Source organism: Lutjanus erythropterus, chromosome 5, assembly GCF_056507025.1.
Source record: "Lutjanus erythropterus isolate fLutEry1 chromosome 5, fLutEry1.hap2, whole genome shotgun sequence".
Lineage (NCBI taxonomy): Eukaryota > Metazoa > Chordata > Actinopteri > Lutjaniformes > Lutjanidae > Lutjanus > Lutjanus erythropterus.
This window is the reverse complement of record NC_139321.1, coordinates 26,762,526-26,777,104: the sequence shown is the minus strand read 5'-3', so window position 1 is coordinate 26,777,104 and position 14,579 is coordinate 26,762,526. Positions and strand designations below refer to the sequence as shown.

At 39.4% G+C, this 14,579-nt stretch overlaps 1 protein-coding gene across 1 annotated transcript; it reads left to right on the top strand.

Annotated features, from left to right (window-relative positions):
- The first annotated feature begins 4,280 nt into the window (after window positions 1–4,280).
- Window positions 4,281–11,148, top strand: trim105 (tripartite motif containing 105). Its single transcript, XM_084719443.1, has 6 exons — window positions 4,281–4,608; window positions 7,168–7,263; window positions 8,000–8,233; window positions 9,227–9,240; window positions 9,359–9,474; window positions 9,732–11,148. Exons 1-6 carry the CDS (start codon window positions 4,318–4,320, stop codon window positions 10,289–10,291), a joined length of 1,311 nt encoding a protein of 436 aa, XP_084575569.1. The 5' UTR covers window positions 4,281–4,317; the 3' UTR covers window positions 10,292–11,148.
- The last annotated feature ends 3,431 nt before the right edge of the window (window positions 11,149–14,579 follow it).

Genomic DNA, 14,579 nt, shown 5'->3' with positions numbered 1-14,579 from the left:
AGTATGTTATTTTTAAACATCCATTTAAAAATATTTAATGTTGAACATGTTTTTATTCTGTCATTAGTTATTCCACAGAGTAACTCTGTTGATTATAATGCCATGACTCATAGTTGTCACTGATTGCTTCTAAATATGCAAATTAGTCTCTTTTTTTTTTAACTTTGTACATGATTTTACCCATTTTGAAGTTGAAAAAGTCTTAGCATTTTAGCGCTTTTAATTTGACTTTTAATTAAAAAAGTGTGATGGTTTTTGTTTACAATTTTTATGTCTTATGTTTTTAAAGGGTGAATTTTGGATTAGTGTTTGTTTTCCCCATACTTCCACATGAGTATGAATATGAAGGAACAGTCTAAGGTATATAATCAGGTATGATCTAACATATCTTATCATGCACCTTATATTGGACATGGTCAGGTACTTCTTAAAAAGCACAATGCAGGTACTCATAAGACAAGACATGCAGAATAATTACTATAAAATGATGGATTTTAATTTTAATAGAAACATGGACAAAGGACAACATTGTGCTGCATTGTTAGGAACAAACTAAAGCATGCCAAGGAGAAACACAGACATAAAAGCATGAACAGTATATAAAATACATAAATCAGTCTGACACAGCAAAATAACAAGAGGACATGCATGCAGGTACATGAGGGCAGACTGACAATAGCAAGATGGTAACAGGTGACAGCAATATCTCTCATCTACGTCCATACATATATTTATATAATAATATGGCACAAGAGAAAATAAAGAAATTGAAATCCCATTAAATCTGCCTGAAACAGTGACATGCCTTGTAAGCAAGACTGTACTTAGCAGTGAGGACACCAAGGTCATGTCCTCTGTATTGTTTCTGGGAATTTGGAGGTTTTAGCAACAAGAGAGGGAGTTTACATTCCACATGTGCACGATGTGCACAAATTAGTAGAGCCTTCATTCTGTGGGAACACATTTTTTATTGATGTGCACAAAAAGGATGAGAATGTGAATAGTCTTTGGTGATTAGACTCTAATCGTCATATATTTTAGGGGGTGGTAAAGCCATAAGAGGAATAGGAAACCACATGTGTGTGGGGTCTAGACAGTGGAGGTGGTGGTGATGAGATGAAGAGAATGATGAATATATGGATGTGATGAGGAGTAGACTTCTGATGAGCTCGGCCTGGACGCTCAATATGAATGGGGTCAAGGATAATGGTGGGGGAACGATTCCCAAAGAATCAATACTACCAATACCAAGCCCTGACTTGAGTATCGATACCAAAACATGCATCTATTACATGTTAGATGACATCCTGGACACATGAATATTCTTCTTAAGGCTGCATTGTTTGCATCTCTGCTGCTGTTGTGAGCCTGCACTGTGATCATTCACATAATGAACATTTCTTTATGTACAATTTAAAAACTGTTGCGTGTTTAAACATGATGTAATTAAGTAATTAACAGATAATAGCTCAAAGAAATGCCTCATGTCTTGGCAAATTATTTTATTGTAATATAATTAGAAGTAGAATAGTAAATTATGACATATATCACTCACTTCTGTGACATTAAAGCTGCTTTTAACAATGAAAAGCATCAGTATCAGTATTGATATCAGTGAACCCCACTACTTTTGCCTGTAATGACAGCTGACAGCAGCAGAGAGAACAGATTTTTAAGTTTGACAGAAATTATATAATGATAACTGGTTGATGGAGATAGTGTCAAAATCAGGTTGAGTTAACTAAAAGAGTGAACGCCCATAATCAGCTGATTTATAGACAGGATAAAAGATGCACATTAGATCACGGGCATGCAGTTTGAGATGATTTTGTTTTAGGAAATCCCCTCTGAGTAATTCTGTGTTTAGGTTTGAGTTTACTAAAGTCTTCAATGATCGAACCAGGATCACGATAAACAGTCATCAGTCCAAACAGCCAATCTCTGTTGTTCCAACTTCTAGAAAATGTGATAACAGATAAAACATTCTATTCCTCTTTTTCCTGGGGACCACCCAGATCCCACTCAAGGACCCCAGTTGGTCCATGGACCCCAGTTTTAAAGTATGCTTTAAATCATATTGTGGTAAAGAGATTTAGTATTTCTCCACCAGAATAGACCTTTTCACAGGAGCCATTTTGCATAAACATAAGTGTTATCATTAATATTCATTAAGCAACCGTTACAACGTCAGACAGACTTAGGATGCTGCTGTTGTGCAGGTTGGCTCATTGAAATGGCTCTGCTACACTAAATGGAACAGGACCTTAATGTGTGATGTGATGGCTGCTGTGAAAAAGGTCTATTATATCCTTAAAACATATTATTGTGGAGGCTTTTCAACAGTTGTACCCTCATGTATTACAAAATATTGTTTATTAGTGAAATTAATTAATAAAATTAGAAAATAATCAGAAATATCGTCAATCGAGATTTCTTTCCCAAGTTGTTTTTGTTTGTTTGTTGTTTGTTGTTTCTGTCCTGCTTGTGTCAAAACATAATAAAGTAGGTGTGTACATGTGCAGTAGTGCAGACATGCTTGTTTTGTACATTACAGTGTTCTCTGCAGAGCCTTTGCTGAGTGAAACAGAAAATGATTTAACTGTCTGAAGAGGGGGGAAAAAAGTAACTGGCTGCATTAATTCACATCCTGCTGCTTGCTGTGTGAGACGTACGGACCAATCAGAGGCGCGTCTGTGGCCCGCACATGCGCACTGCACGTGTACGTCTTGTTCCCAAACAAGCAACCGAGTCAATGATCAGAGAGCAGATGGAGCGACTTTGAAGCATTTAGCCGCACATTTCTCCAAACACCAACAACGACGTAAGTTCATACAAGCGCTAACGAAAAGTTAATTATCGTTACCTTGTCGTAGTTTTAATTTGGTTTTGTTTTATGTTTTTTACTGGCTGCTACATGTAGCTAAACGTTAGCAGGCTTCATGGCAGCAGCAGCAGAGTGAAACCAAACCACTGATGTTGCTTTGAAAATACAAACCACAAGCCAGCTTATACAGTCTCATGATATATCACATGATTTCTACTCCTGCTCACCCTGATTAACACGAACACTTCATCAGGCTGTCGTTTACACTTCAACTCTGCGCTGAAGTGGAGAGTTATTAGTATCGATTTGTTATTATTGAACTTGAGAGGTGGAGGAGGTGCACAGCCCAGCCTGTTAGAGCCAGATGAGCCACTGAATGAGTTACAGTGAAATGGTGTGATGGACAACAGGTAATTGTTACTGTAGAAAGTAGACCTTTTTTAGGTAGTTTAGAGCTGCAATCCATTAGCAGATTGAAAGGAAATTAATCTGCAATTATTTTGGTAATCAATTAATTCTTTTCTGTCATTTGCCAATCAAAAATGTCAAACATCAAACATTTGCTGGTTCTTAAATATTAAGTTTTGCTTCTTTTTTTTGTCATTTATGACAGTGAATGAAAAAGAGCCTTTGAACTTTGGACCAGGGATGTTAATGATTAATGTTGATGATTAATCATTCATTGATTAGTCACCATTGAGAATTTTGCTCCCTTCTTAACCCATGTAAATGTATCAATAATTTATCAATAATACTCTTGAAATAGTATTTGCACATCATTTTACATTGTTTTGTCTGGCAAAGCCATTAATTCAATAAGGAAACTGAGAAAAACAGAGAAAAAACATGTTTTGCAACTCATTTATTATTAATGATTAATCAGTTCATTGATTCTTAGGAAAATGCACAAATTTGCCACTTTTCTTGGACTGTTGACTTATGCAATTTAAATTTGTCTGTTTGGACAATTCTTTGACATTTTATAGACAAAAAAATCAATTTTTTTGAAAATAATAATTTCTTAATCAATTATTAAATGAATCACCAACTGTTTTGATAATCAATTAATTGTTTGAGTAATTTTACAGAAAAAAAGGTAAGAATTTTCTGGTTTCAGCTTCGCAAATGTGTAAATTTCATGGTGTCCTGACTCCTCTGTGACAGTAAACTCAATATCTTTGGGTTATGGACAAAAAAAGACATTGGAGGACGTCATCTTGGGCTTCGGGAAACAGCTACCAAGATTGTTCACCATTTTCTGACATTATATAGACCCAACGACTAATTAATTGATCCAGAAAATAACAGTGAATGACAGTGAAAATTGTTAGTTGCAACCCTAAAGGGTTTTATTTTTATTTGTTGCCCTGTGAACCGTTTTCAGAAAGGGAGTGTTTATCTTTGTTTATCTCTCCCTGTCTCTTTCTACCTCCAGGCTTCTGCTTTCACTTCCTCAGCGCGGACAGGCGAAGAAGTGGGAATTACCCTTCATCATGGCTGCTGCTACTGCTGCCGTCGCCACATCTTCCAAAGGCAGCCTGAGAGAGGACCTGACATGTGCTATATGCTGCGACCTGTTCCGTGAGCCCGTCATGCTGGCCTGTATGCACCACTTCTGCAAACCATGCATCTCCAGGTACTGGAGGGGAACTCAGGGCCCTGTAACCTGCCCTCAGTGCCGCAAGGAGTTCAGCACCAAGCAGTTTCAGACCAACTACCTTGTGACAGCCATGGTGGAGAAGGTCAGGGCCACTACGTCGGACACGTACATCAAGAACATAGAGGTGAGTTCACACTTCTGTTTAAGCCGTGATCCTGCTGGCTGCCTTCCATGCCATTACTCTTGGTCATCTGGAAAGTGTTATTAAGTGTTTGACAATCTTATACAAATACCCTTATGCTCCAAAGTAAACTGATCGATTAAATTGAGCGTTCTCTAAACTTCGAGTTATATAAGATGAATACAATTGTATTCTATGTTTCAGTCCACATCTGTGTTTATTTCACTGTAGTTCCACCCTGAGCATATCTCGCCTGTATTGCTCAGGGCAAAGTTCAGCCTCCACTCCCTTTTATATTGCTGCGTATGACAGGATATATGGCTTAACCGCAGCAGGGGAAACTGCCAGAATAATAAAACCACCTGTACATTTTCATATAATCCAATTCTAAATTCCTGTAAATCCTACATACTGTAGTCCTACACATACTGTCACAGAAGTATGTATGAGTTCAGCTACATTTATTCATTATTTTACAGAGTTAAATATGCAGATTTATCAGTATCACTCTCTCCAGTAAATATAAGGCTGAAGTCAGCAGCTGTTTATCTTAGCTTAGCATAAAGACAGGAAACAGGGGGAAACAGCTAGCCTGACTCTGTCCAAAGGTAATAAATCCACCTCCCAAGCTTTCTGATTAACACGTGATATCTTTTTTAAAATTGATTTTTGTTGTCAAGGATTTTTTTTTATTATTATTTAAACATCAACAGGTTTACAGTTTGTCACAGATCTGACAGATGAAAAAGTCAATGACAACGCAAAACAAGAATGTGCAAACATAATGCATTGAAAAGAAAACCCATGATGTCCCCATGAAAGATCTCAGAGCCCCGCAGTTATTGTTTGCAAACAGTCAGTCAGGTTCCAAGTAAGGTGTGAAAAGCAATCCAGACTGAAAGGTTCCTCTCTTAAAGAGGAGCTGAGAGCTTCAAGAGGTATGAACATTTTCACATTACTTATCCACTGTGTGATTTTAGGTGCTTCCTCTTACAGCCACTTAAATAAAATGTGTTCCCTGGCATAGAAAAGGAGGGTTTTCAGGAGTTTTAATGGATTTGGATGAATATGTGAGGATTATCTGTACTGCAAATGCATAATTAAGGAGAAATTTTACTGTTTGGCCTACGGACTACTTGAACAGCAGACATTTTGACATGTCATACCAGATAACTACCAGGCATATTAATGACGGCTGCATTCCACTTAGGGGAGGTCCTTCTACTGTGCTGGTTCACTGTCACTGGGACACCTAATGGAACTGAGCCTTAATGACTGTTATTAAGTCCACCTGTGTTTTTCTTGCTCTGACAACTCAAAATGTTTTCTGTGCAAACAGTCCATTATGTTATTGATTTCCTTAAGAACATCATCTTTATTCTTGCATTTGTTACACAACTTTGATAGATCTGTGTTCATTTTATTGTGTCTCACTGGGGTACCTAATAATTTATCTTAAATTGTAGTTCTTTTGTTTTATTAGTGGTAAAAGAGTCTGACAGAATCATTGACAGTATATTAGTGGACAGAGTCACTGTGACATCACCCAGTTGTTTGTGAACTGGCTGAGGTTGGCATTATGATGGCTGCCATCTTTTTTTTTGCAACCAGACCAAGCACAGTATGATCTAGAGTGTGGAGCTGGTGGGTGACGTATTTCAAACTTGGGTGGTGCTTGGTTTGGCCCAGCTGTTCAGCGGGAAAAAGTAGTGGCGTGGTCACAATCATTTTCGCATTACAGCTGAACAGTACAATAAAATATGTGGCAACGAAGAAACAGAATGCTGATCCATATTTGATCAACGCTGTGTAGTTTGACAGTTTGATCAGAGTTTGATGAACCCCTGCGTGTTACACTTGATGGACTCGCTGATGACCTGTCAATCACACTGTAACCCCGCCCTAAAACATACCCTGCTTTACTGTGAGACAATAGTTTTCAAAATGATCTTTAGCGACAGAAACCATAAACTCAGCTGCAACCTAGGAGTCACCCCTTACTGGTTTATGGCACTTCCACAATTACTTCATATTTTAGACCCATCATCTTAATGTTCTACTGTCTGTGGGTAGACCCACAACCCACAAAAACAGTGAAGTATAAAAACAACAAGTGGAAGTTTTAAGGGGCTTAATGTGTCAGGCTATTTCCTGGCTGGGTACGGCCACTTCCTGTTGTCTCTACTGGATGCCTAGCAACAGACATGACAAGTCTTCTGGAAAGTGAAAAGTGAACTTATAAAATGTTATTAAGCTGTTTCTTTAAGGCTGGAGTACACACACACACACACACACACACACAAATATCTTTCAATAAAATGGCAGTTTAGTTCGACAACACAAAGTACTTTTTCAGAGCAGACTGTAGAGCTGACTCAGCACTAAAAAAGTATCAGCCTCAACAGAAATGGTACATTTTGATGTAGTTGTATTTATTGCAGGGCTATTTTGTGGTCAGTCAGTAATAGGCACGTTGGTGGTTGTTTATGAGTTCCTTGATTCTCTGTATGTGCCATTGTTTGTGTCCACGCACTGACTTCATTTGCATATTGCATATCACAGAAACACCTGAAAGAAACATTGGAGAGACATCGCCTGAAGAAGGAGGACTTCATCAACAGTATTCGCAGAGACAAAGACAAGATGGATACCATAAAGGTACACTCCTGCAGGGAACTGAAGGGATGGCGGCACTTAACAGATAAGAATGCACATGTCCCTCTTTAATGGTTGTTTGCAGTTTGTCACTGTGCATATTTAGTGATGTTTGCAGATGAGGTAAGTGACAGGTTGTGCTTTGATATGTAAAACATAATGGTCTTGTGTTTGGGTGTATAAATACCTTTCTAACCTCTGACTGAATTGTAAGTCAGCTATGCATAGGAAACCCTTGCGCCTAATCTGTAGTCTTACAACATTGACAATGATTCTGACAGATTTTCTCCAGCAGAAAGACCTGGTGCACTAAACAGAGCAATGTTTCTTTAAGTTGCTTAATGAATTGACAAGACTGAAATACACCATGTGACAAACTGTGCACAGGCAGAAGTTACAGAGACAAAACACATGTATGAGACAGATGGAAGATAAGAGCCTGAGCTTAGTTGTGCGTGCTGTGCGGAGATGATCGACAGGAAATCCTTCCCTACATAAACAGTCTGTAGTTGTTTGCCACAAACTGTAGATCCTTGACGCGTGTGGAGTGGAGCCTCATTACCACTTGTTTGTCTCTCTAGAGATGTGTTCTTATGTAGAAGTTATTTAGAATTTTAACATAACAAGCCACTTGGCAACAACATAGCTAACTCTCTACTACTTCCATCTGCTCAGTGAAAAATGTAGTAATACAAAGAAAGCAAGATGTTGCATCATCAGTCATGTTTTCCGGTTGCAGAGAGTGGGGGCAGATCTGCAGGCTCGTGTCAAAGGGGAATTCAGAGCTCTCCATCAGATCCTGCATGATGAGGAGACCTGTGTGCTGGAGCAACTGAGGAGAGAGCAGGAGGAGGAGCTGGAGAAAGTCCAGCGCCACCTGGAGACCGTTGAGCGGGCCGTGAGGGAACTGGAGGACAATATGAGAGCACTACAGCAGGCCAGTGCTGCCACTGAGAACATCGTACTGACTGAGGTGACGTCTCAGCTCGAAGCGTGCATCATGCTGTGACTACGTAGATCACATCTGAACTTTAAAGGGATAGATCAGATTATTTGTGGGGTTGTATGAGGTAGTTATTCATAGTCCGTGTACACATCCCCGTTTTGGAGAAGCAGAGCATGAAAGCTAAGCAATGTCCTGCTGTGGACAGGGTAAGCGACAAGATGTATTTTAGTCATCTAAAAGAAGGCCCATCTTAAAAAAAAATCAATATCAGTTTAAGTGCGCTGTATTTACAGTATTTTCAGTGCTGTACCTTGCTGTCAGACAGCCTTTTCAATGGGAACTTGCTCTTACATAAGCCTAATAGCTCTCTCTCTCATTCAACCAGATTCCATAGAAAAAAATCATTCATTTTACCTTGCAGAACACAGAAGTTATTGCTTTACTGCTGCCTTGATCTGTGACTTTGTTAAATCCAAAGTAACTGTTTAAAATGCCAAAGTCACACAATAATGGAAACAAACTTACTGACGAAGGCAGTGGTAGACCAGCAACTCATGTTTCCTGCACGGTAAAATTACTGTTTTTGCCAAAGAAGTGTAGCTGATTTTGAGAGAGCAATGTTTGGCTGATATAACAGTGGTTTTCCATCTGAAAATCCTATCTGACAGCAATATTAAGTGGTGGAAATATTCTAAATATTGTGTATACTTAAACTGATACTGATTTTCTTTTTTAGGAGGCTAAGATAGCTTTTCCTGCTGATCTTTTCCACTGCTTTACATTACATAGCTTCCTAGACCGACACTCCTGCTCCTTCTACAATATGGGAGCATGCTGACTACCATCTACTGTAGGCAACGCATCGACCATTGATAAGTACCTCACACATCCCCACTTCAAATAATCCAAACTATGCCTTTAAATAAAACACAGGGTGTCATCTAATCTGTCTTGTGAATATGGCATCAGTTTATAAGCAGCAGAGTTAATGTGATTTTTCTTTCATTTCCTTTGCTCTAGCTCCCACAGCTAAGGTGAGTGTTCAGTGTTATGAATGATTGATTGCCTCTGGCATTTTTACACCTGTCAGTCTTATTTAATCTCTGCTGAGAATAAATTACCTTAAAATATATGTTTTCTTTGTTTCGACAGACCATTTTTGCAGGTGGATGTTGCCCCGGTGTTTGATATAAACACTTTCAGCAACAAATACATGGCCCCATTACAGTACATCACATGGAGAAAGATGTTCAAGTCTTTGAAGCCAGGTAATTTTCCCTCTGATGCGCTTCATTAGACACAAAAAGACTCGGGCTGGAAACTGGTTCCGCCTCAACAATGGGAGTAATTACGGCAAAATTATAGAGTATTATATAAAGATATTGAAGTGGTAAGAGAGTGGCAGTAATGGCACCATTGTTGTACTGATAGGATATATTTTCAATTTAAAATGTGACACTCTGTCACAGCTTATTACAGAAAATATTATCACTGATATCACTCATTGAATTGTTTCACCCCGAAGGTCCTTCTCCATTAATGTTTGACATCGACACAGCGCACCCAAACATCCACGTCTCCAGGGACAAAACTGTTGCTGTTGAATGTGACGTCGTGATCCCACATGTGGACCACGCCAAGCGTTTCCTCCAGTGCGTCAACATCTTGGCCGTCCAGGGCTTCCAGTCAGGCAGACACTACTGGGAGGTAGAAGTGGCCTCCAAACCCAAGTGGGACCTGGGCGTGGCCTCTGAGGCAGTAGACAGGCACGCTCGGATCAAGCTGAGCCCCGAAAGCGGCTACTGGACGCTGCGCGTTCGCAACGGGAACGAGTACTCAGCCGGCACTCAGCCCTGGACGAGGCTACAGCTCCGCTCTTCCCCGCAGAGGGTCGGGGTTTTCTTAGACTGCGAGGAGAGGAGGGTGTCCTTCTACAACGTTGACGATATGAGTCTGATTTACTCATTTACCAGCGGGCCCAGGGGCAAGGTGTTCCCCTTCTTCAGCCCTTGCATCAGCGACAGCAGTCAGAAACCTCAGCCAATCAAACTCCTCCACTACCCTCCTGTCGCTCTGTCTGGCTGAGACGGGTCCAATCAATAAAGCCTTTTCAGTATGTAAGAGCTGTCCATTCACTTATTGACCAATGACTGTTATCACACCGCTGATTCCAGACTGTTCTCTCCTTTTCTGTGCTCTAATGATCACCAGATACTTCTATTTACTATGTGAAATGAATCTTAAAAGCCTAGAAATGTTGTGAAAATTGACATATTAGTCATCTAAAAAATCCATTGTGCTGTAATCGTTCTGAAGAGACTTATTCATTTTGCAGGGGAAATCAGCAGAAACACATTAAAACCAAATGTTTAACCATTTTCAAATGAATATAGTAAAGCTTCAGACTGCTCACAGTTCAATCTCACATACTGTCTGTTGAGATAGCTGACCTTTTAAATAATAGTCTGAATAATTATCTCTCATCAAGTCAGATAATCCTTAGACTCACTTGTAATCATTTTTCTTTTTCAGTCACCATTGAATTTAATCGGTATGAAAGAACTGTGCACTTTACTGTGAGATTATATATTTGATTAAGTGGTTCTTCATGATGTATACATGAAATGAAACTGTTTCACATTTTTATTTCAAATGCATTTACTGATTAACACCCAGATGTTAGCAGCACCTGTTGATTTGTCAGTATTTGTACATTCATTTATATACATTATATGTGCCTAAATTTGAACACTTACATGATACAGTGCACACTCAGTTATTTTTTGCATCACTCAAGGAAAATATTAAAATGTAGTTCTTTGTTGTATATTTTACATTGTTGTCATTGTATGTCGATCACTTCCTGTTAAAGACCTAAACAATTACTGCAAAACCTGCTGATGCAAATAAAAAGCCAAATCACTTTTTCTTTCTTGAATAAACGTCGTCTTTGATCTTTTTCTGCAGCTGTGACACCGCACACTGCCATGACCTCACTTGAAATAATCAAGGATGTTATTAAGCATCATCAAAGCAAAATGCACATCTATGAACAGTTATGAATACGTGAGCCATCTTTGACACTTGAAGAGAGCGAGAGCAGGCAGGCTCTCGGTTATCTTTACAAACACACAAGAGCACCGACGTCCTGTTTCCTCCAGCCATGTGAAAGGTCAGATAAACAGAGTGACAGTGGGGATGCCTCTGGGCTGCTTGACGGGCCTCGGGGGGCATGCTGAAGCAGGATGCTGCTGCCTCCTCTGCCATTTGGAAAAGTGGCACAATGAACTGCAACGCAGGGGGACCCCTGACTTTCCCGCACAAAGGGTGTGTTTATGACACACTTATGACACTAGTCGCTGAGCTTGACCTATAAATGCTAATTTAAATCAACTCAATCTCCTGAATTGAAGAGAGCTACGACTGTATATTGAATCTGAAGCGATTAAGAGGAGAGACTCGGTACGTTGGCCTGTGTGGACCCTTTTTGACCCTGTGTCCTCTATGGAAAGTATCTGTATGTGCGTCTTCAGTGAAAAGTTGATCCACTTTTGTATAGCTCAAAATTACAACAGAGTTCTGACTTGTCATATAGAGCAGGTCTAGACTACTGTATAAACCCAGTAATTCCCATCAAAAATAAGCACTGAGGCGACTGTGGTGAGGAAAATCTTTTGAACAGGTAGAAACCTCAAGTTGTTGTAATTAAATTGTGGTCGGTTGCCTCATGAGAGGCATTCAGAATTAAAGCTGCACAAATCAATGTTTTATGTTTGCAGTTGGAAAAATAAAAGTAGAATGTGAAAGAGATGAGTCGACAATCAAAGCATTACCATCTGACTCTGCAGTTCCCTTGAGCTTGACAGTCTGTCAATTGTTTTGGTTTTCTGTCCAACATCTTTATCTCGGTTCACTCTTGCCGCCCTCATGAAATTTATTTTCAACAGCAGGCAGCTGTTTCCAGCAAAAAAAAAAGCTCTAATAAACCCACTGTGCACTACCTGCCAGTAGTGGACTGGGATAGAAATTCAGGCTGATCTTTACATTCACTCCATTCACAACAGACCACATAGACAGTAGGCTTTTTGTTGAAATATCTTTTCTGTTTACACTTTATGGGTATTAAAGAACAAGAAATTAGTGTTTTGGGTTTTGTTTTTTCTTTCTCAAGTTTTTCATGGTGAAAAGGGAATTAGCTAAAAAAAATATATATATGGTTTTCAATGAGTTTAATTTTCTATTTTGTATAACAAAAAATAAATTCACTGAAAATATTCCTATTCATATTCTGGATTTGCTCATTAACATTAGTGGTAGATGTGGTGTATGTTTTTTCATTAACATCTAATATACATGGTTATCTTAGCCAGTATGAAACTTGGGTGATACATCAGATACACTGACCTTTATGCCACTAACATATCTTTTAGTTAAAAAAAAAAAAAAAAAAAAAAAAAAAAAAAAGCCAAGTGTCTTCAGTTTCAACAGTTAGTCAGTTCCATACATAAGGCAACAGGAATAAATGTCCAGTGTTGCTGGACTTGCATTTATCATCATGAAGCTCTGGTATCTCTGAGTGGAGACTTTGTAACTGACAGAAAAAGACTACAGATCTTTATTTTCCAGATTATTTCAATGCACGTTTCCTGCTTATATAGCATGAGTCCGTTTTTTTAAAAAACATATAATTCATCATCATGGGAAAGGTAGTTGTGATATGATTTGCTGAGGACCGCTAGTATCTTTTTTCTTGAAATACAAACCACAATCCTTTGCTTGTTCAGATATCTGTATTTTTATAGCATGTAGCAGCACTTTCCTCCCTGGCTTTTCTCCTTTAAATGCGCCTTTTCACCTTTTCTCTTTCCATTATTCTGGCTTTCTCCTCTGCTGTCTGCTTTTCTCCACACTGTTCAGCCACATACACTCTTCATGACTGTATCTTACACAGATGTTCTCATGTTGACAAAATTGGTCCACAGCCATATACACACCTGCCAGAGTATTCAAAACTGCTTGGTCATTCTCCTTACAGGAGGTTTCTCCTGGACCACATTTTGCCACATTGACACACACACACACACACGCCAGTCACACTTGAATGCTAACATTTCTCTGTGTCTGCTGGATGTTTGCTAACACTTCAGCTGTATCGTCTTCATAAGGTGGTCGATATTGTGTTTACCGCTTGTTTCGCTGCCTCCAAGTGGTCAAAAAATCAATTAAAAGAGGTTTATTTAATTGTGAAAAATTCTAGTCAAATGAAAGAACTTTAACTTAAGGCAACATTTGCTTTCAGCTGCAAGAGTTCAGCATTATAGAGGAACTTATTGACCAGCTGCATTTCACTTAAAGCATTAGCTTCATGGCTAATTAGATAGTAAATAATTTACATGTAAGCATACAGCAGTATTGCTCTGTCTTCCAGTCAGTAAGCTCACTGTAACTGCTGACTGATAGTTTGTGCATGACCTACAACCGTGAGAAATTTTGGCTACCTGAATCAAAACAAAACAAAACAGTGAGAGCTGCTTCAAAGTATCTTGGCAGAGTGCAGCGTATTGCACGGACCCCTGAGCATGAAGTTCAGTGAGAGAGTGAGCGGGTTGCATGCATGCTCCACATCCTTCCTATGATGGTAGCTGTGGATCCGTAATGTGTTTCCTGACCTGAGGATGGGCCGGATGGAGTGCTGGCACTTCAAGGACGGGTCCTTGAGTCCTCATTTGTCTCTCAGGAACCGGCAGGATTATGGACTGAAACCATTTCATCTGACGCAGCAGGGGCGATCATGCTATCCTCCACGAGGGCTGTTATTTGTTATCACTGTTGTCTGAATGGCTTTTCTGAATGCTTATGTGCGCAAGTTTATTATTTTATTGGCCACTCAAGTGTTTTCATGCGTTTATGACATTATCTGTTTTGTATTCGTAATGAGATTCGGTAACTCCCCGGACACAGCTTTGTTAAACTATCAACACGATTTAGTGTGTTTATTTTCCCCCGAAGCCCACGGCGCTGTGCGGCTGAAAGCAGGAGAACATTTTAATTACAACCATTCAATCACAACATTGTGTTTTAAGGTCAAAGAGGTGGATCACCCTAAGGGATCTGAGGGGAAACACATGCCCACAATAACACGCAATGATCCTTTGACTCCTTGTTATTCCACACACTCCTGACATCCGGTCTGCCGTGGTTCAGAAATCATTGAGAATAACATAATCATATTGAGAAAAAATATTTTTTCTCATATGTCTAATCGACGGCTGCTGTTGGCTGGTGATGGGTGGACTGCTGTTCAACAGTTACGGCGGAGTCTTGAGTCAGCTAACATTAATATTGTTGTAATGGGTTTCCAAGTACAGATGCA

What these genes read in the sequence shown, in the direction of transcription:
- trim105 (XM_084719443.1), top strand. Translation starts at nt 4,318, where the DNA reads ATGGCTGCTGCTACTGCTGCCGTCGCCACATCTTCCAAAGGCAGCCTG. An exon ending in CGTACATCAAGAACATAGAG is followed by an intron (nt 4,609 to 7,167) that starts GTGAGTTCACAC and finishes TGCATATCACAG; the next exon opens with AAACACCTGAAAGAAACATT. An exon ending in GTTCAAGTCTTTGAAGCCAG is followed by an intron (nt 9,475 to 9,731) that starts GTAATTTTCCCT and finishes TTCACCCCGAAG; the next exon opens with GTCCTTCTCCATTAATGTTT.